This window comes from Corvus brachyrhynchos, unplaced genomic scaffold (genome assembly GCF_000691975.1).
Source record: "Corvus brachyrhynchos isolate BGI_N302 unplaced genomic scaffold, ASM69197v1 scaffold45, whole genome shotgun sequence".
Taxonomy (NCBI): Eukaryota; Metazoa; Chordata; class Aves; order Passeriformes; family Corvidae; genus Corvus; species Corvus brachyrhynchos.
This window is the reverse complement of record NW_008238361.1, coordinates 1387153-1403071: the sequence shown is the minus strand read 5'-3', so window position 1 is coordinate 1403071 and position 15919 is coordinate 1387153. Positions and strand designations below refer to the sequence as shown.

Below are 15919 nucleotides of genomic sequence, written 5' to 3'. Positions count from 1 at the left end.
AGACACCACCTCCATCCCTGCCTGCCCTCCAACTTGCCAAAACCAGCAGAGCCCCTTGAGAGAAACACAACCCTGTTTTCAGCAGTTCCACTTCCTATCTCATCTCTAGTCTTAACTTTGCAAAATGCTGTGAAAATAGCACAGGAAATGGAAAGTAACTGCAGGTGCTGCGGGTGTAAAGGGCAACCAACACCAACCATAGGCTGTTCTCTTCCACTTGTTTTTACAGCTCTTAGAGTAATATTTAAAATAATAAAGCCATTTTATATTTTTTTTTTTATATTTATTCTCTCTTCTCAGCATGGTAGAGAAAGGTTTCCTCCTCTGCCAGCAAGGAGGAGTTTTCTTCTAATCAGAATATTCCTAACACTGCATCCCTTGGTCCAGTTCAGCGTTTATTGCTCTTCTTTTGCTCCTCTCTTTATTTACTGCTTTTACTCCTTTGCTATTCACCCACATGTTGATGCACCACACATTCCAGCCTACCACTCACTTGTGGAAGAAGTCAGTAATTAAAACACAGTTAAATTAGAAAATAAAAGAGCGTGGTTTGCTTACATATACTTTGCTTTGGAAGAGACTGAAACGAAACACTTGGAGTGTAACATGTTTTCTTAAGCAAGGAATTAAGTTGGATTTAGGACTCTTAACAACTGTCACCCTTTTAATATTTCACTGCACAGGAACACTGGCCTGGGAGCCTCTCAGGCTGTCCCTGGAGGTCACACGGAGGAGCTGCAGCCCTGGCAGGATCCCAACTCCAGTGTCTGACAAGGAGAACAAATGACAGGGGAAACACTCAGGTTTTCTCTTGCATTTAACAGTTCTGCTCATCCCTCAGCTGGGTTTGTTCTGTTTCCATGTATTTGGCAGGAAATCATCTTGTGGGGCAGTCCCTGTTCATGAGGGTCATGGAGTAAAGCAATTCCTCTGCAAAATTTTCTTCCAGCATGCATAAAACAGTTACCACAGGAGCATTCCCAGCTCCTGGTGACTCTCTAGTGATACACAGTGGCCTTTCTTGAAGAGAAAACCAGTGGCCGCTGTCCCCTCCTGTTTCGCTGTAGAATCACTGTGTACCTGAGAGGAGGAGGAATCTCAACTTGTAGATCTATCCCAATTATATTTTAATTAACCAATGCAATTTAATTCTGCTGCAGTATAATTTCAGGTATTTTTTAGGTTGTGTCAAATAGACCAGAGGGGTTTGTACCCTCTCTTAGCATGGGCATGAATTCAGAAGTTTTAAAGAATAACAACCATAATGAACTGTTTATGAGCAGTGTATTTAGAGATGTACAGTTTGTGTTTCCTTGAGCCCTGTAATGTTCCTGCAGTGGAGTTCCTGGAGTCCTGCAATATTCCTGGTGCCCTGCAGTGCCCAACGCCGGCTCGAGCAGCGTCAGGGGGAGATTAGCAAGGAATTAATAATGAAAGCAGTTCCTGAGCTCAAATATGCCCAAAGAGACAGCTATTTTTAACATGTCTAGACATGCAGCACCAGCTCATTCCTTATGGCTGGCTCTCAGCAAAGGAACAAAGTGAGGATTGCATCCTTTGCAAGGACCTTCCCTTTAAACAAACTCCAAATCCTCCTCTTGCAGGAACTGGAGCTGCAAAAGGCGTGAAGCAGGAGAGAGGGAGCAGTACCTTTGCTCTTAGCAATGTACTTTTACTTAATTAAATCATGGACCAACTTTAATTTCGAGCCAAGCCAGACTGTCATCTCCCTGAGAGAGCTCTCAGTCAGCAGCCACTTCCTTCCCATCACCAGTGCAAAGTGCTGAGCTGGTTTGTGAGCAGCTCCTGGGCACGGCAGGGTGGAAGCAGCCTCGGAGCAGGGCTGGGGTCATGGCTGAAACCTGGTGCTCTGACACTGGGAAAGGCTCTTCTGATCCAGGTGGGTCCTCCCTTGGTTGCCTTCAGCACTGGAATGCAATTCCAGGACTGGGTGTTGAGGCAGAGTTTAGCAGATGCAGGGATGGACAATCCAAGTGCCACCATGCACCCAAGAAGCTGCAGCAGAACAAGGATCATTTTATGGAATCTGGGAATTGTACAAGTTTGGGTTGGAAGGGACCTAAAAAACCATCTCATCACACCTTCCACTATCCCAGGCTGCTCCAAGCCCTGTCCAGTCTGGCCTGGGACACTTTCAGAGATCCAGGGGCAGCCACAGCTTCTCTGGTAACTTCTCTCATTTCCGCTGATGTGAGCAAAGTGAAGCTGAGTAAGAGGAAACCACTGCATAAAGAACAAAAAAAAGGCTGTGAAACTGCCCAGGGTTGTGTGTGCAGGTGCCAGAGGAACCACCTTTCACACAGGACAGTGTGCAGAGGGGTGTTCTGTGTGTAAGCTCAGGGTAAACACCACAAACCATTCAAACAGGGGCAGCTGCAGCTGCAGTTCCTCAGCTCACATCCATCAGGGAATGGATGTGTTTTAGAGGGATCAGTTTGTTCTCCAGGACAGTTACAATTCTGGTTGGGTTAGTGGGACCTGGATGGCTCACAGGAATAACCCATCAGCATTTTAAGTTGTGACAACACAACTCAGTAAAAAATTCCATGTGGGAAATGTAACACAGCTGAGCTCAGCTGAGCTGAAATGTAACAGGCTGCCCAAAGAAGCTGTGGCTGCCCCACATCACTGCCCTGGTACCCAGAGGGGTCTCTGCACTCCCATCCCAATATCCCACATGGATCCTACACAAAGCCACATCCAAGTCCATTTCCACTGCCTCTGTCCCAGAAACCAGGTGTGGTTTTCAGGACCAACAGCAAGTTTGAGCTGCCCTGTCCAAACCCCTGCGGAGGCTCGCCCACAGCCCTGCCCAGGAGCCCTGGCAGGCCTCTGCTCCACCAGCAGCAGGGAATGCCAGGAGAGGGGCAGGATCTTTGATCAGGAGGTGGGAGAGCAGTGCCTGTGCTCTGGTGAGGTGACTGGGATGGCCTTTGGGATCAGGATCAGGGCTCACATGCCTGCACACCCCTTTCCCTCCTGTGCACCCAGTGGGCCTGGACTCCCTCTGCAGTGAGGGAAGGCCTCTGCAGCCTCCTCTCCCAACTCAGACTTTGTCCCTCTGCGACCTGGTGCTCCCCCAATGATGTAATTTGCTAATGAACTGATCTGTTGTCCCCTCCACATCATTCCTGCCCTGTCACCCTGCAAAAGACCAAAACAAACCCGGGGCAGGAGATAACCAGGATGAAAGTCTGCAGTGCTTGGTGTCTCACGAGTGCAGGGCTGTGTGAGCACGAGGGAGTGATAATGGATGGACCCAGCTCAGCACAGGGATCAGCACAGCAGGGATCATCAGAATTCCACAAAGCAGGAGTTCTTCAGCCTCTCCTCTGTACTTACTGGTGGGCATTGTGCAAGTTTATCAGCTGCCACCAACTGGACATTCAAGTGTTTGCTTTGTGACTTCCCTCTGGACTTGATCAATCGCTGCAAAACCTGAAAGGAGGAAAGGGCAAAAGGTGAATTTAAGGATCATTTATCTCCCTAAAGCTCAGCCTGACATCCCCCTGAGGGATTACCGAGGGCAGAAGCTCTCCATAAAATACTGTCCTTGAATATCCCAAACCTTTCTGATAACCCCTCTGAGAGCTGGGCATGTTTCTCTCTGGATCACGTTTGATCCCTTGAAAAATTTCAAATGCGTTTTTGCTTTATCCTACTTTAACTACTAAGTTATTTTTGACAATAGAGGAGCATGAAAATTATACAGCATTATCTGGGTTGCTCGATGGACTGTGGCAGCAGCAGCAGCACATTATGTCACTTTTTCCCCTTTTCAGGTGCAGATTCCACACTGCCCATTCCCACCCTGCCCTCCAGGTCCCTCCTGGACTGTAAGGTGAGAGGCATTACCTTCGGAGAGGACACCTTCACATGGACAATAATTGGTGCTAGAGATGTCTTGATAAGCTGTGCAGGGTGATTTATAGTGTCTGCATCCAGGACAACCAGCTGTAAGGACCTGGCCAGCTCAAAGATTCTTTCAATCTCACTCTGCACTTCAGCTGCAAAGGAAAACAAAGCAGGTGAAAGCACTGAACCCCCCCAGAGCACTGGGATGAAAATATCATCACCCACTTACTGTCACAGACTCCACATGTGAGTTTATGGCATTTCCATAAAATAACCTGTTCCCTGTACCTCCAGTGCCAGCAGTCACTCAGGATGTCAGAGATTTGGAATTTGGGCTCTTTTTTTTACCAAACCCAACTCCTCCTACCTCCTGGGATGGTGTCCCAGAGAGCAGGATATTGGGATGCACGTGCTACACACAGATTTCCACCCTTTTGCAAGACAGAACCACACAATCACAGAATCATGAAGGCTGGAAAAGACCTCCAAGATAATGGAATCCAAATAAAAATTCCTCAGGCCACTGCTACCCACCAGTCATGACACTGAGGAGAGGGGCAGGACCCCAAGTCTCACAGCTGGACAGCAAAATCCAGCTGGAGCTGTTCAACATTAAACTCAAAACTGGTCCCAGGGTCAGGAATGACATTTCCTTGGCTGGACAAGTGAAAACTCTTTGGCCCCTTGTGAAGTGGAATTAAAAGCACAGGGCTGGGAAGAAGGAGGAGCTGTGAGGCCAACTCAGGATTATGCAGTAAAATGCTGTAGACACATTTGAATCTGCAGAACTGCTGTTACCTTAGGAATGGCTGGAGCTGAGCCAGGGGAGGGTTAGGCTGGAGAGCAGGTTCTGCCCCCAGAGGCTGCTGGGCACTGCCCAGGCTCCCCAGGGAATGGGCACGGCCCTGAGGCTGCCAGAGCTCCAGGAGCGTTGGGCAGCGCTGCCAGGGATGCCCAGGGTGGGAATTTGGGGTGTCTGTGCAGGGATGGGAGCTGGATCAGTGATCCTGTGGGTCCCTCTCTGCTCAGATTCTGTGGTCTGGAAGGCTGGAATCGCGTCCCTTCCCTCCTGTGTGTAACCACACCCTGAATTGCACCTGTGGAGTGCCTTACCTAGGCTGGACCTGGTGTTGGAGCGCTCGATTATCGCCCTCTTGCTGGGGTTATTGAGCACAGACCTCTTGGCAAGGGAGATGTCAGCTGTCACTCTGGTTATGGATATCCTGGGAGGAGAGCACAGCACACACAAACACAGGAGTGGGATTTCCAGGCACAGCCCATTCCAAAGGGCAAACACAATAAAACACACTCAGACACGTTTCCAGCTGAGTTATGGCATCATTAAAGAACAACTGAAGAGAAGTGCTGGGTAACTGGGAGGTATTTCCTACTCCCTGAGCTCTGGGATGGAGTTCCTGCTATTCTCCTCAGTGCATTAATCAACTTTTCTCCTCCCAACTCACTCATCTCCTGCGTGAATTTACACAGTGCCATAAATGCTGTGAGTTATGTGAGGCTTGGGGCGCTCAGAACAAGGGAGCTGCAGTGGGACAGCACTTCCTCCTCCCTCAGAGTTACACCAGGAGTAAACCTGGCCCAGCTGACAGTGAGCTCTGCCAGGGGCTGGGAGGAGCAGGAGAAAAGGAACTGGAGCTCTCTGGGCTGCTTTAACGCAAGTTTAACTTCACTGCACCTCTTCAACTTAAGGCAGGTGATTTATTTACTTCATCTGTCAGTGAGCTGACAAGAGGCAAAATGTTATAGAGCAGAGAGCACACAATCCCTTCATGTAAAATCCATTTAGGAGGCCTGGGATGATCCAAGGAGCCAGGAAAAATGGAAAGCAAGCAAGCTGGGAATGACCAGCAGCTTTTCCACAGAACCTAGGATTTCTGCAGCTCTAAGTGAAATTATCAGCTGGAGGGTTAAAAACAAGTGCAGGTATTTTTCTGTATAATACATAAATAAATGCATTGCCAGAAAATACAGTAGAGGCCAAAAGTAAAAGTGAGTTTAAAATAGAAATTCATGGACTGTGGGTCTTTGGCTCACTGGCCAGCAGAGGAGGTTGCAGTTGCAGAGGAAGGAGCTGGCAAAGCCAAGGGAATTCAGAGGCAGGCAAGGAGTCAGGTCTCACTGATGCCTTTGGAAAGGCTCTTCCTTGGACACTCAGCTCCTTTCTCAGTAACGTGGACCTCTCACAAAACTGCAGAAGAGATGGAAAGGAAGGAGAAGGGAGACAGGAGAAAGACCATGAAGCCGTAAAAGTTGGCAGGAGGACCAAGAAGCAGCTTTTTCCTGAGTTACTCAGAGCTAAAATCAATGGTCTCAGGCTGCTGGTGGCACTGAGCTCTCCACTGCTGAAATTTCATACTCCCACCTGATCCAGCTGCCAATACTGCTGATGGAATTAGGATTTCCAGAAAATCACTTGAGCTGAGCAACTCAGAACAGGGCAGAGAGGAGATACTTTGCACAGAAGCTGATCATTAAATGTTCCCTCTGAGCTGTTTATGGATCACTTCAGCACTGCCACCTCCTCACTCCTAAAATCCCTAAATCCTGCTCCAGCTCTTCTACACAACATCATTGTCCTTGCCCCAGTGCCCATGGTTTGGGTGTTTCAAACCTGACTTAGTGTTATGCACTACCAGAACAGCTCCTTCTCCCAGCTGGAATATCCTGAATATCCTGAACTGACTGGGAAGGGCAGAACATCCCAAAGATGCAGCAGACACCTACAAGGACTGAGGAGCTCCAAGGAAAGGAGGTGATGCCATGGACCAAGCCAGTGCTCCTAGCAAGGAAATCCAAATTATCCTCCCACAGCTCACCAAGAAATGCTCCAGCTGAAGGAGGAACCCTCCTTACAGTTCTTTTCCTGTATTTTATTTCAGCATTTCCTCAGCATTTCCTTCTTCAAACCACCTTTTTTTCAGTATTTTTGCCTGCAGTCAAAATATAATCTTATATAGAGAATATTTAAGAGCTGATTGTTCTTAGGTGTTGGGAAGACACGGAGACAGAATTCTTATGTTGAGCTAAGAAATCCTAGCCCAGCAATGGCAGAAATGCAGATGTGTGCACCCCTAGTAACACAGGAGCTGTGTCCCACTCTTCACAAAGCCAGAAAATCAGCTTTGATCATGCAGCATACCCTCTGGCATTAAAAAAATGAAATAATTCACTGAAATGTTAGTAACACATGGGCAAAGCAGCATGAGAAGGACAGAGTTTCTCACCTCCCATCAAACCTGTGCTTCAGGAAGTCAAAGAGAGCTTTCTGCATCATGTCTGTCACCTTGGCAGAGGGGAGAAGATTGAGCAGGGGGACGGACAGGGAGAGAAAGAAGCCAAAAGGAAGGAAAGAGGTGAGTAGAAGGCAGGGATACAGCCAACAATCAACACCCTTGATGGGCAGCAACCATTCCAGTGCCATGCTCCTGGCACAGCACTCGGCAGTAAGTCCATGGAAGTCTCCTGCCTCACTGCTCCAGTGCAGAGCTGTCACTCTGTGTGCTCCTACCCTGACCTGCACTGAGCATTCCTCACCCCCTTCCACATCCAGCACCATCCCAAAGCCTCAGAGCATGGCACAACCACGTGGGATGTTTGCTGGACACACCACTTGGGCCTTTCCTACAGCAACGTTGTTCCAGTGGGCTTCAGACTTGAGGCGTGAGATTTGTCATGCTGGGGGACTGTTCTCAGAGAGGGATACCAGCAAAAAAATGGGATGTTCCCACTCCTGGACATAGGAACACATCTGAGATGCTCAGCCCCAAGAGCTGTCATCTCTGCCATCTGATTTACTGAGCAGCTCCTTGTCCTTTCCAGGACAACTCAGGCTGACAATTATTATCTGCCAGGCCAGGCAGGAGCTTCATCAAAGCCCCCAAGCCTCTCTGCCAGTTTACTTCTCTCTTCCAAACTGGTTCCTTCAGCATTTAGACAGAAAAGAACAGTCAAAACAATTTCCCCCAAGCAAGATCAAGCATTTTTGTTATTGAAATTAGTATTCTGTGTTACCATTTACACACATTTGTATGTTCAAGGTGTTGTGTTTAGTGTTGTTTTCTTTAAAAAAGAGACAGGGTGGCAGATTTGAAGAGGTTTTTGTTAACAAACAGCCTCTCTCCCCTCCAACCTCAAGAGGTAAATTGATCTGTGGTGCAGCACAGAGGGAATTTACTCCTGTCAAAAAACTTCCCCATCAAATTAAAAGGCAGAGAGCAGAACATGAAGTACCTGCTCTGCTGAGCTGCACCTTCAGTCACTCTTACATAAAAACAATGCCAGAACACTGCATTATGCCAAGGCTGTAACCTCCCAAAAAGAACCACTCCAATATGTTTAATAATATCCTATAAATTACTGACAACATTAATTAAGCTTAATGAAGTGTATGTTTGATTTTATGTTCATTTAGTTCCTGGTTCAGCACTTCCCAGATGGTTGAGCTCCCTAAACTGCCCTGCTAGAAGTCTCTGCTCATTTAGCACGTGGTAAATGCTCACTTGAATCTGCAGCAGCCTAAAAAAAAGGCTGTCCTGGTTATCTGGGCACGTTATCCTGCCCACTTCCACCTGGGGAACCTTTTAGGAGGGTTAAAGGTTTCTGTACAAATGTATTGGAATTTATTAATACAGTGAAAAAAGGGGAACAACAAGGAAGCTCCTTCAAATGTTTTGCTAATTAAGTTCAAAGCATGGGCTGGTTTGATGAACATTTTTCATGTGTACAGTCCAGCTCATTAATTTGGCTGCTTGTAGCAGACACAAATTCTTTTTTACTTGATTTAATTAGGAATGAGTGCACTGGAAAGAATGGATTTGCACTGTGCTTTAAAACAGTACAAGGTAGAAGTAACTCTTAGCTCTTATAGAACATTTTTGGTAATTATTTAAGCTAAATCACCTGAAATTATCATGAACCAGTTGCACTGAGCCACACACTGAATTACTGAGGATGACTGCAGATAATAAAAGTTGAATTAATTGCAAACAGCTGAGTTCATACCTCGTAGCCTTTGAGTGATGGGCCCACCAACACCACAGGTCTCATGGATGGCACTACATCATAGGGGGGAATATGTTCTGTCTAGAGGGAAAAAACAACCCTTCAGATCATCAACCACACAACATCCGTAGGGAAATCCTGGGAATTATGAATTAGAATGAAATAAAATGGAAACAAAAGCATCACTTACCACTTTTTGCTTCTGTTTTGCTGGAAGAACAAATGAGAACTTGGTTAAAACACATCCATGCAACCAGAAATCCCTTTGCCAAAGCACTTTGATTTCTCTCTGCACCTCCCTCTGCTCAGCCCTGACTAAACTGGGCAATCTGTGCATTAAACTGGGCAACCTGTGCATTAAACTGGGCATTCTGGGGCAGCTGCCACTGTTCCCAAGGCTTTTTCCCAGCCCTTAGCAACTCCTGCATGGCTAGAAATAGATGTCCTCCTCCCCTGTGCATGCAAGCATTTTGCTGTAAAACATCTCAATAACTCAGCAAAGGGGGAAACCTGCATTTTTCATGTGTGGGTTTTTAAATAGAATTATTACAACACGAGGGTTTCCTTAAATAAATCCTGTTGTACCTGTGGCTGTAGGTGTGGCTCGAAATGTGCCAGAAACCATCTCTCCAAGGCTTGAAGAAGAATTCCCACTAGATTTCCTACAGCAGCAAAAAGAGCCCCGTTAACACCAGGTACCCCAAAATGTGGGAGGTTTTGGGAAGGAATTGCCCCATAAGGAATCTCAAGGTTATACAGATATAAATGACTCTAACTAACAAAGCTGCTCAAAAATGAACTTTTTATCATTATAATTTGGAATTTTATCATGTAAATCCAGGAGCATCTCACTGAGCTCAGTAATTTCTCTGTATATTGAGACCTGTATATTGGCTTCCTCTGAAGTTGTGTCAAAAATTATAAAAGAAATTTGGATGCTGTTCAGCCATTCTGAAAGCATTTCCCCAGGTTTATCTCTCAGACCTTTTTCCAGGGATTTGCAATCTCCAGGTCTGGCAGGGTGGAGACTCAGAAACCTCAGGCTGGAAGATGAAGAATAAAGGATGGCAAAGCTGATCTTACAAAGTTTGACAAGTCTGGTTTGGGCAAAAATGGAGAGAAAAGAAAAAAAAAAGGGAAGAAAAAAGCCACAACTATAAGAAAAGCTGGGAAAAAATCTGGGAGACTTTGAGCATCAAGTTGACTTAAGGCCACGGGGACACAGAACCCTCAGAAATTCCTGTCATTATCCCTCACTGCTCTTTCCTAAAGTCAAACACGTTTTTTGTTTCTCATCACCAACATCTCCCACGCCCGCTCTCCGCAAATCCGTATTTCCACTGGGAATCCCAAATCCAACACTGCAAATGCCCTGCAATAAACCAGCAGCGGGTGACCTTTGGAAATATTGCCCGGTGTGAGGAGGGATTTGAAATGATTTGCAAAGGTCAGGGCACTCTCACCCTCCGTGGAAGCGGCCCCTCTTCTGCTCCTGCTGGATGCGGATGTTCTCCAGGCGCAGCGGGCTCGGGATGAAGCCGATCTCGCAGCCCTCCTTCACCAGCCTCCCTATCCACCAGTCATTGTTGTATTTCTGCAACACAGGCAGCACTGGCATCACCTCTCCAGCTCCCAGATTCTCTCCCTTTGTTATCCACACTCCTGAACTCCACACTGGATAACAAACCTGATGCTGTGATGATTTTTTGTCTTTTCTTTTATACCCCTGTTATACCTTTTTACACCTTCTGTATTCTCAGTGCTTTTTGCCTCCATTCTTGGCCTTGTTTGTTCAGCTGGGAGACTCAACATCTCAGAAGCTTTGTAGTTAGGGGTGCTTTCAGGTGCATTCAACCTGGACGTGTGCACCTAAGGATCCTTAAAATAAATACCAAGGTAAAATCCCTTTTCCCCTTCTAACCTTCTAACTCTTGATTTTAAGACCAGGAAAAGGCATCAAACCAGGCTCACACCGATGTGGGAGACCAGAGCACTGAGGCTGTTTCCCCTCGTCCTGTCCCTTGCTGATTTAATTTCAAGGTTGATTTAATGAGCAGAACCCATTTCTTTGAGCTGAGGCCACCAAACAACCTCCCAGCAGCCACATGAAGCAGGCAAACATAAAAATAACACCTTCAGCTTCCCATCAAATATTGGTTGTCGTATTTAATGGTCTAGACAAAAGATCACCACTTTCCCTTCCTCCTTTCCAGGTATTTGTATGGACGTTATTAACAGGTTATGACAGATTAAGAAAAATTCACCTTTAGGAAGAAACTTTAATATATAACTAAAGTATAGCATTTTATCACTGACCTTCAGTAACATATATTTTTCTGCTTTATTGAAAGTCTGGTCTATCCCTAATGATGGAAAGATGAAAAGCAGTATCCTGGTGGATACTGGAGTGGAAAAGGATTTGTTGTAGCTGCTGCCAGCAGAGCTTTTGAAGGAAAGTATCTGAAAAGCCTCTCCTCTGTTCTGCTTCATTAGGCAGCTCAGTGTTCAAAAGAAACATTGCTTTTCACAACTGACTTTGGAGTCATTAAGAGCAGCACGAGTGAATGGGTTTTGTTTGCCTGCCTCGAGGAAAAAGCTATCACAAAGATCTCATCTTCAAGATCATCACTGCTCCTGGCTCCACATTTGCAAGCACTTCAGCTCTTGCAGGAACACAGAAACACCATGTCCCTGCTGTCAAAGGTACAGCAGTGCCTGGTGATGACTCTGAAACACAGAGCCTCAGCACTGAAAAATAAATGGGTTTTTATCAACCCATACATTTGAACATTAACCCAATCATAAACACAAACATTAACATATAATAAACTAAGGGAATGCAATCCTCATACCCTGAAAAACCTCTTTATCCTCTTTTATATATTTAGGCAAGAGGTTCCATTATTTTATCATTCCAGCTAAGTATTTATTCCTCCTGCTGTTCTGACCTTGGTTCAGACAGTGGCAGTGAGCAAAGCTTAACCTGAAGTATGTTAAATTACAGAACTGCTTCCAGTCTGTGAACCAGACAAATCCTTCAGGATCCTGCATTCTGCTGTTGGAAATCAGTGAACTGAGAGGTTGTGGAGTCCCCATCCCTGGCAGTGCCCAAGGCCAGGTTGGACAGGGCTTGGAGCAGCCTGGGACAGTGGGAGGTGTCCCTGCCATGGCAGGGGTGGCACTGGATGGGCTTTGAGGTCCCATCCAACCCAAACCACTCTGACTCTACAAAATGAACCCCCATAGAACCTGAGTTCCATGGGCACTGCCTGCTCCAGTTTGGCTCTAAAGGTACAGCTTGACCATGGGAATTTTTCTTCATGGACCTCTGAGTGATGCATCTAGACATGGGATCAGAATCAGCCCCTCTGGAGAGGGATTCTGGATAAGGGCTGGAGGGACAGGACACAGGGAATGGCTTCCCAATGCCAGAGGGCAGGGCTGGGTGGGAGATTGGGGAGGAATTGTTCCCTGGGAGGGGGGTGAGGCCCTGGCACAGGGTGCCCAGAGCAGCTGGGGCTGCACCTGGATCCCTGGCAGTGTCCACTTCCCAGGTTGGGCTTGGAGCAACCTGGGATAATGGAAGTGTCCCTGCCCATTTTAAGGTCCTTTCCATCCCAAAGCAGTCCAGGGTTATGCTGAGAGCATCTGAACACACAAATGCCAAGGATGCAGTGAGGAACACAGGATTTATCTGCATTAGGTCATTCCCTCCCCTCTGTTCCTCAGTGTGTGGGAGGAGCACGTTCCCTCCCCGTGGTTGCCATGCCCATGATTCCTTCTGCTCTGTCAGGAATTGTTGCCATTTCATCCTTTAAGCAAGCACAGAATGTATAGTTTGGAGGAGACAGATGAGACATACAAGACACGTCCTCAAAATAGCAACTCCTTGCTCACTGCCTCTGTTCCATCCTGCCTGAGGGTGCCCCGACTTTGTACCCAGCTTAGCATCATTCCCAAATCTGGAACCATTGTTCTGGTCCGAGCAGGCCCTGCCAGATCACTGAAAAACAAATCCTGCAAAGCCTTTTTGCAGCATGGGGAACCATTCCCCAAATCCTACTGAGATAGAGCTCCGGGCAGGCCGAGCTGACAAACACCAGTAAGCAGATGGTTTACAGCTTAGTGGCAGTGTGATCCCGGGTTTTTAGACCTTGGAAGACAACTCATGGAATGCCAAGACATGGATTTGGGACACTTGTCTGGAAAAAAGTACAGGGCAGCATGACAAGAGCTTAGAGTGTGCAACTCAATCAGTGCCCTGACAATAAAGGTGGCCACATTTAAGAAAAACCAAGATTAACTGGAAAAAGGGAATTTACAGGCTCTCCCTCTCAGAGAGAGGGGATGTAAAGCAATTCCCTGTTCCAGCACCAGAGGAGGGGCAGAAGCAGGTGTTTTCCTCCTGAATGTGCTCTGTCTAAGGGAGATCAGTGCTCTGGAGTGATGATGAACACGTGTTCAAAGAAAGACACAGATGAGTACTGAACACCCCAAAATAAACCCAAAATGCAGAGATGAAAAAGTGCTTTTGCAAGCTGCAAGCCTCTGTACCAATCTACAGCACAACGGGGGGTTATGCAAATGTGGAGGACTCACTTCAGATAAAAAATTGCAGAAAATATGCTCAGCATGCAATAAAATGCAATTTTCTCTACCAAAGCCATACTCAGGGCTCATTTATTCCCATTTTTCCCCTTATTTTTGCATCTGTCCTCTTCAGGATTTTCTTTTCTTGCTGTATTATTCTAAGTGTTACTTCCTCCCTGGAAGGGAGCCTATCTGGTGCTTTCTGAAGATGTGCTGTGACCTGGTGTGACCTGGTGCTGCTCCACTTCCTGCTCAGTGGAATCCCTTTTCACTACACCATCTCTGATCCATCACAAACTTGCTCTGATGAAAAGAATCTCAATGCACCAGGTTGAAGGGTATTATTTCCTTCCTGTGTGATCAAATTCCAACAAGTTGGTAACACCAAGTGTTCCAAAAGGGCAGGATAACCAGCCCAGGGTGCAGGAGCTCCACGAGGGCTGAAGAACCACCTCACCATGCCCTCCTGCCTCCTCCAGCTCTCGTGGATATGGCTCAGCTGTTCAAATCAAAGCCCTTGGCCTGTAAGAAGATTCCCTTTCCCATCCCCTTTTCCTTGGTTTTACCTCTTTAATGTGGAGGAAGTCCTTGGCATCGAAGGAGATGGCAGTGCTTGGGACAGGAACATCTTCATCCAGAGCTCCACAGTAACTCACGTTGGTCTTGACAGCAAATGCTACTGGTTTGGACTACAAACAGAAAAACACATCACAAGCACTGGAAACTCTTCATCCATAAAAATTCAGCCCTAATAATTTCACCCAGGCCAGCAGAGCTCAGCTCCCTGGAGAATATGCCCATTTAGAGGACAATATTTACACTGTTATTGCCCAGACATCTCTGTGGTTTATCTGACTCAACTGCCAAACTATTTCAAAAGAGAGTGTGAGTTTCAACAGCAGGCAGAAGGTGAATGGCACATGATGGAGTGAAAAAGAACACACCTTGGCCCTCTCAAGCTGGATGGCTGCTTGCTGCTCCCTTTCCTGGCGGATTGCTTCCCTGTCCTCTTCCAAAGAGACATCAGAGTCTGAGGGTCTGCTCGTGTATGAATCTGCTGAGCCCTGAAAGGCAATTCAGGTCACTAAGAAAACACAGGTAAGGGAACAGAAACACCCACCCCAGTCAAATTTTAAAAGTACTTTTAAAATAATTTGTTTCTTCATTTTTTGAGTGGGTTTTACAAAGACAACAATCCTGAGAAAACCTCTCTCCTTCACTTTCTTACTGACACGGGGAAATCCAGCTCAGCTGTGGGCACTGTCCAAAAGTCTTTATAATACTCCTATCCTGTTTGACAACCTCAGACTCAGGATTGTCAAGGGTTAGGTCACATCAAATATAATTAAGGAATTAAAAAGCTTGGTTTGAATCATCCCTCCCCATGAATACGCTCCATTGTGTAAGGGCTTTGTTCCCACTCACACAGAGCTTTGTTCTGGGCTTCCAGGGGGAAAAAGTGGCAAAAATTACATTATTAAAGCTGCTCAACAGGCCAACACCACAGCTCTGTATCAATACAACACGAAACCAGCACATCCAGACAGCAGCAGAGAGCATCAGCCTGTGAGGGTGGAAAGAAGGTGCTGCCACAGCTGGATTTTTTGCCATTTTTTGGACATTTTTCAGGATACCTGGCACCCCCTGAAGTGTGGAGTGGCTCCTCTCTTTGTAGAGACCAGCCTGACTCCAGCATCCCACACCCCTGATCTTTATGCGTGTGTGGAGCCACTGGAGACAGGGCTTTAACCCTGCAAAACAGGGAATGTTTATTCCTGATGAATCTGTGGCTCTGTGTGTTCCAACAGAGCCACTCTACAGCATTATATCCTTAATTTTTTTTTCCTTCCATTGATTTATATCCTGCAGCACAGGGACACATTTGCTGCAGAAGTCAATATTCTTACTGCCCATGTAAACTCACATATTGTTAAACAGTGCTGTGAATACACGGCCATTGCTGTGGATCCCTGTCCATCCCTGTGGATCCACATCCATCAGAAGACTTCTGGCTAAGAACCACTGAGGAGCCTGTGCTCTCTCCTTGTTCCATACCCATAACTTGGCCTGTCGGAAAGGCAGATTTCCTCCTGGGCAAGAACAGGATTTGCCAACAGGAGCTTTACCCACAGCTGTGATTTTAAACACACCAGAAAATTCCTTCCAGGACATCCCACACCCAGGGAGAGCTGGGAAGACACATGAGTTCAGGGTCCTGAGCTGGAACAAGTTGAGCATCCCCAGGCTGAACACTGGCATTAGGAGCTGGCAGCAGCTCAGCTTTTCCCAGCTGGGAAGCCACACATCCTGCTCTTCCTTCTGCTTCCTTCGGGATGTAGCAGAGACCAGGGAACTCAGATGCCACAGCACTTGGCCAGGCCCCACCACAGGCACATCTCAATGCCTGAGCACCCTTTCCATGGGGAAATTCCTG

At 46.8% G+C, this 15919-nt stretch overlaps 1 protein-coding gene across 1 annotated transcript in view; it reads right to left on the bottom strand.

Moving 5' to 3' along the window:
• Positions 1 to 15919, bottom strand: part of CACNB4 (calcium voltage-gated channel auxiliary subunit beta 4) — a 19928-nt gene that overhangs the window by 1865 nt on the left and 2144 nt on the right. Inside the window, exons 2-12 of the mRNA XM_017736020.1 lie at positions 15541 to 15575; positions 14430 to 14549; positions 14052 to 14174; positions 10359 to 10489; positions 9481 to 9557; positions 9086 to 9105; positions 8896 to 8976; positions 7119 to 7177; positions 4990 to 5099; positions 3877 to 4028; positions 3364 to 3459 (exon numbers count right to left, since the gene is read on the bottom strand). Coding sequence (XP_017591509.1) covers positions 3364 to 3459; positions 3877 to 4028; positions 4990 to 5099; positions 7119 to 7177; positions 8896 to 8976; positions 9086 to 9105; positions 9481 to 9557; positions 10359 to 10489; positions 14052 to 14174; positions 14430 to 14549; positions 15541 to 15575 — 1004 coding nt within the window. The remainder of the gene's footprint in view (positions 1 to 3363; positions 3460 to 3876; positions 4029 to 4989; positions 5100 to 7118; positions 7178 to 8895; positions 8977 to 9085; positions 9106 to 9480; positions 9558 to 10358; positions 10490 to 14051; positions 14175 to 14429; positions 14550 to 15540; positions 15576 to 15919) is intronic.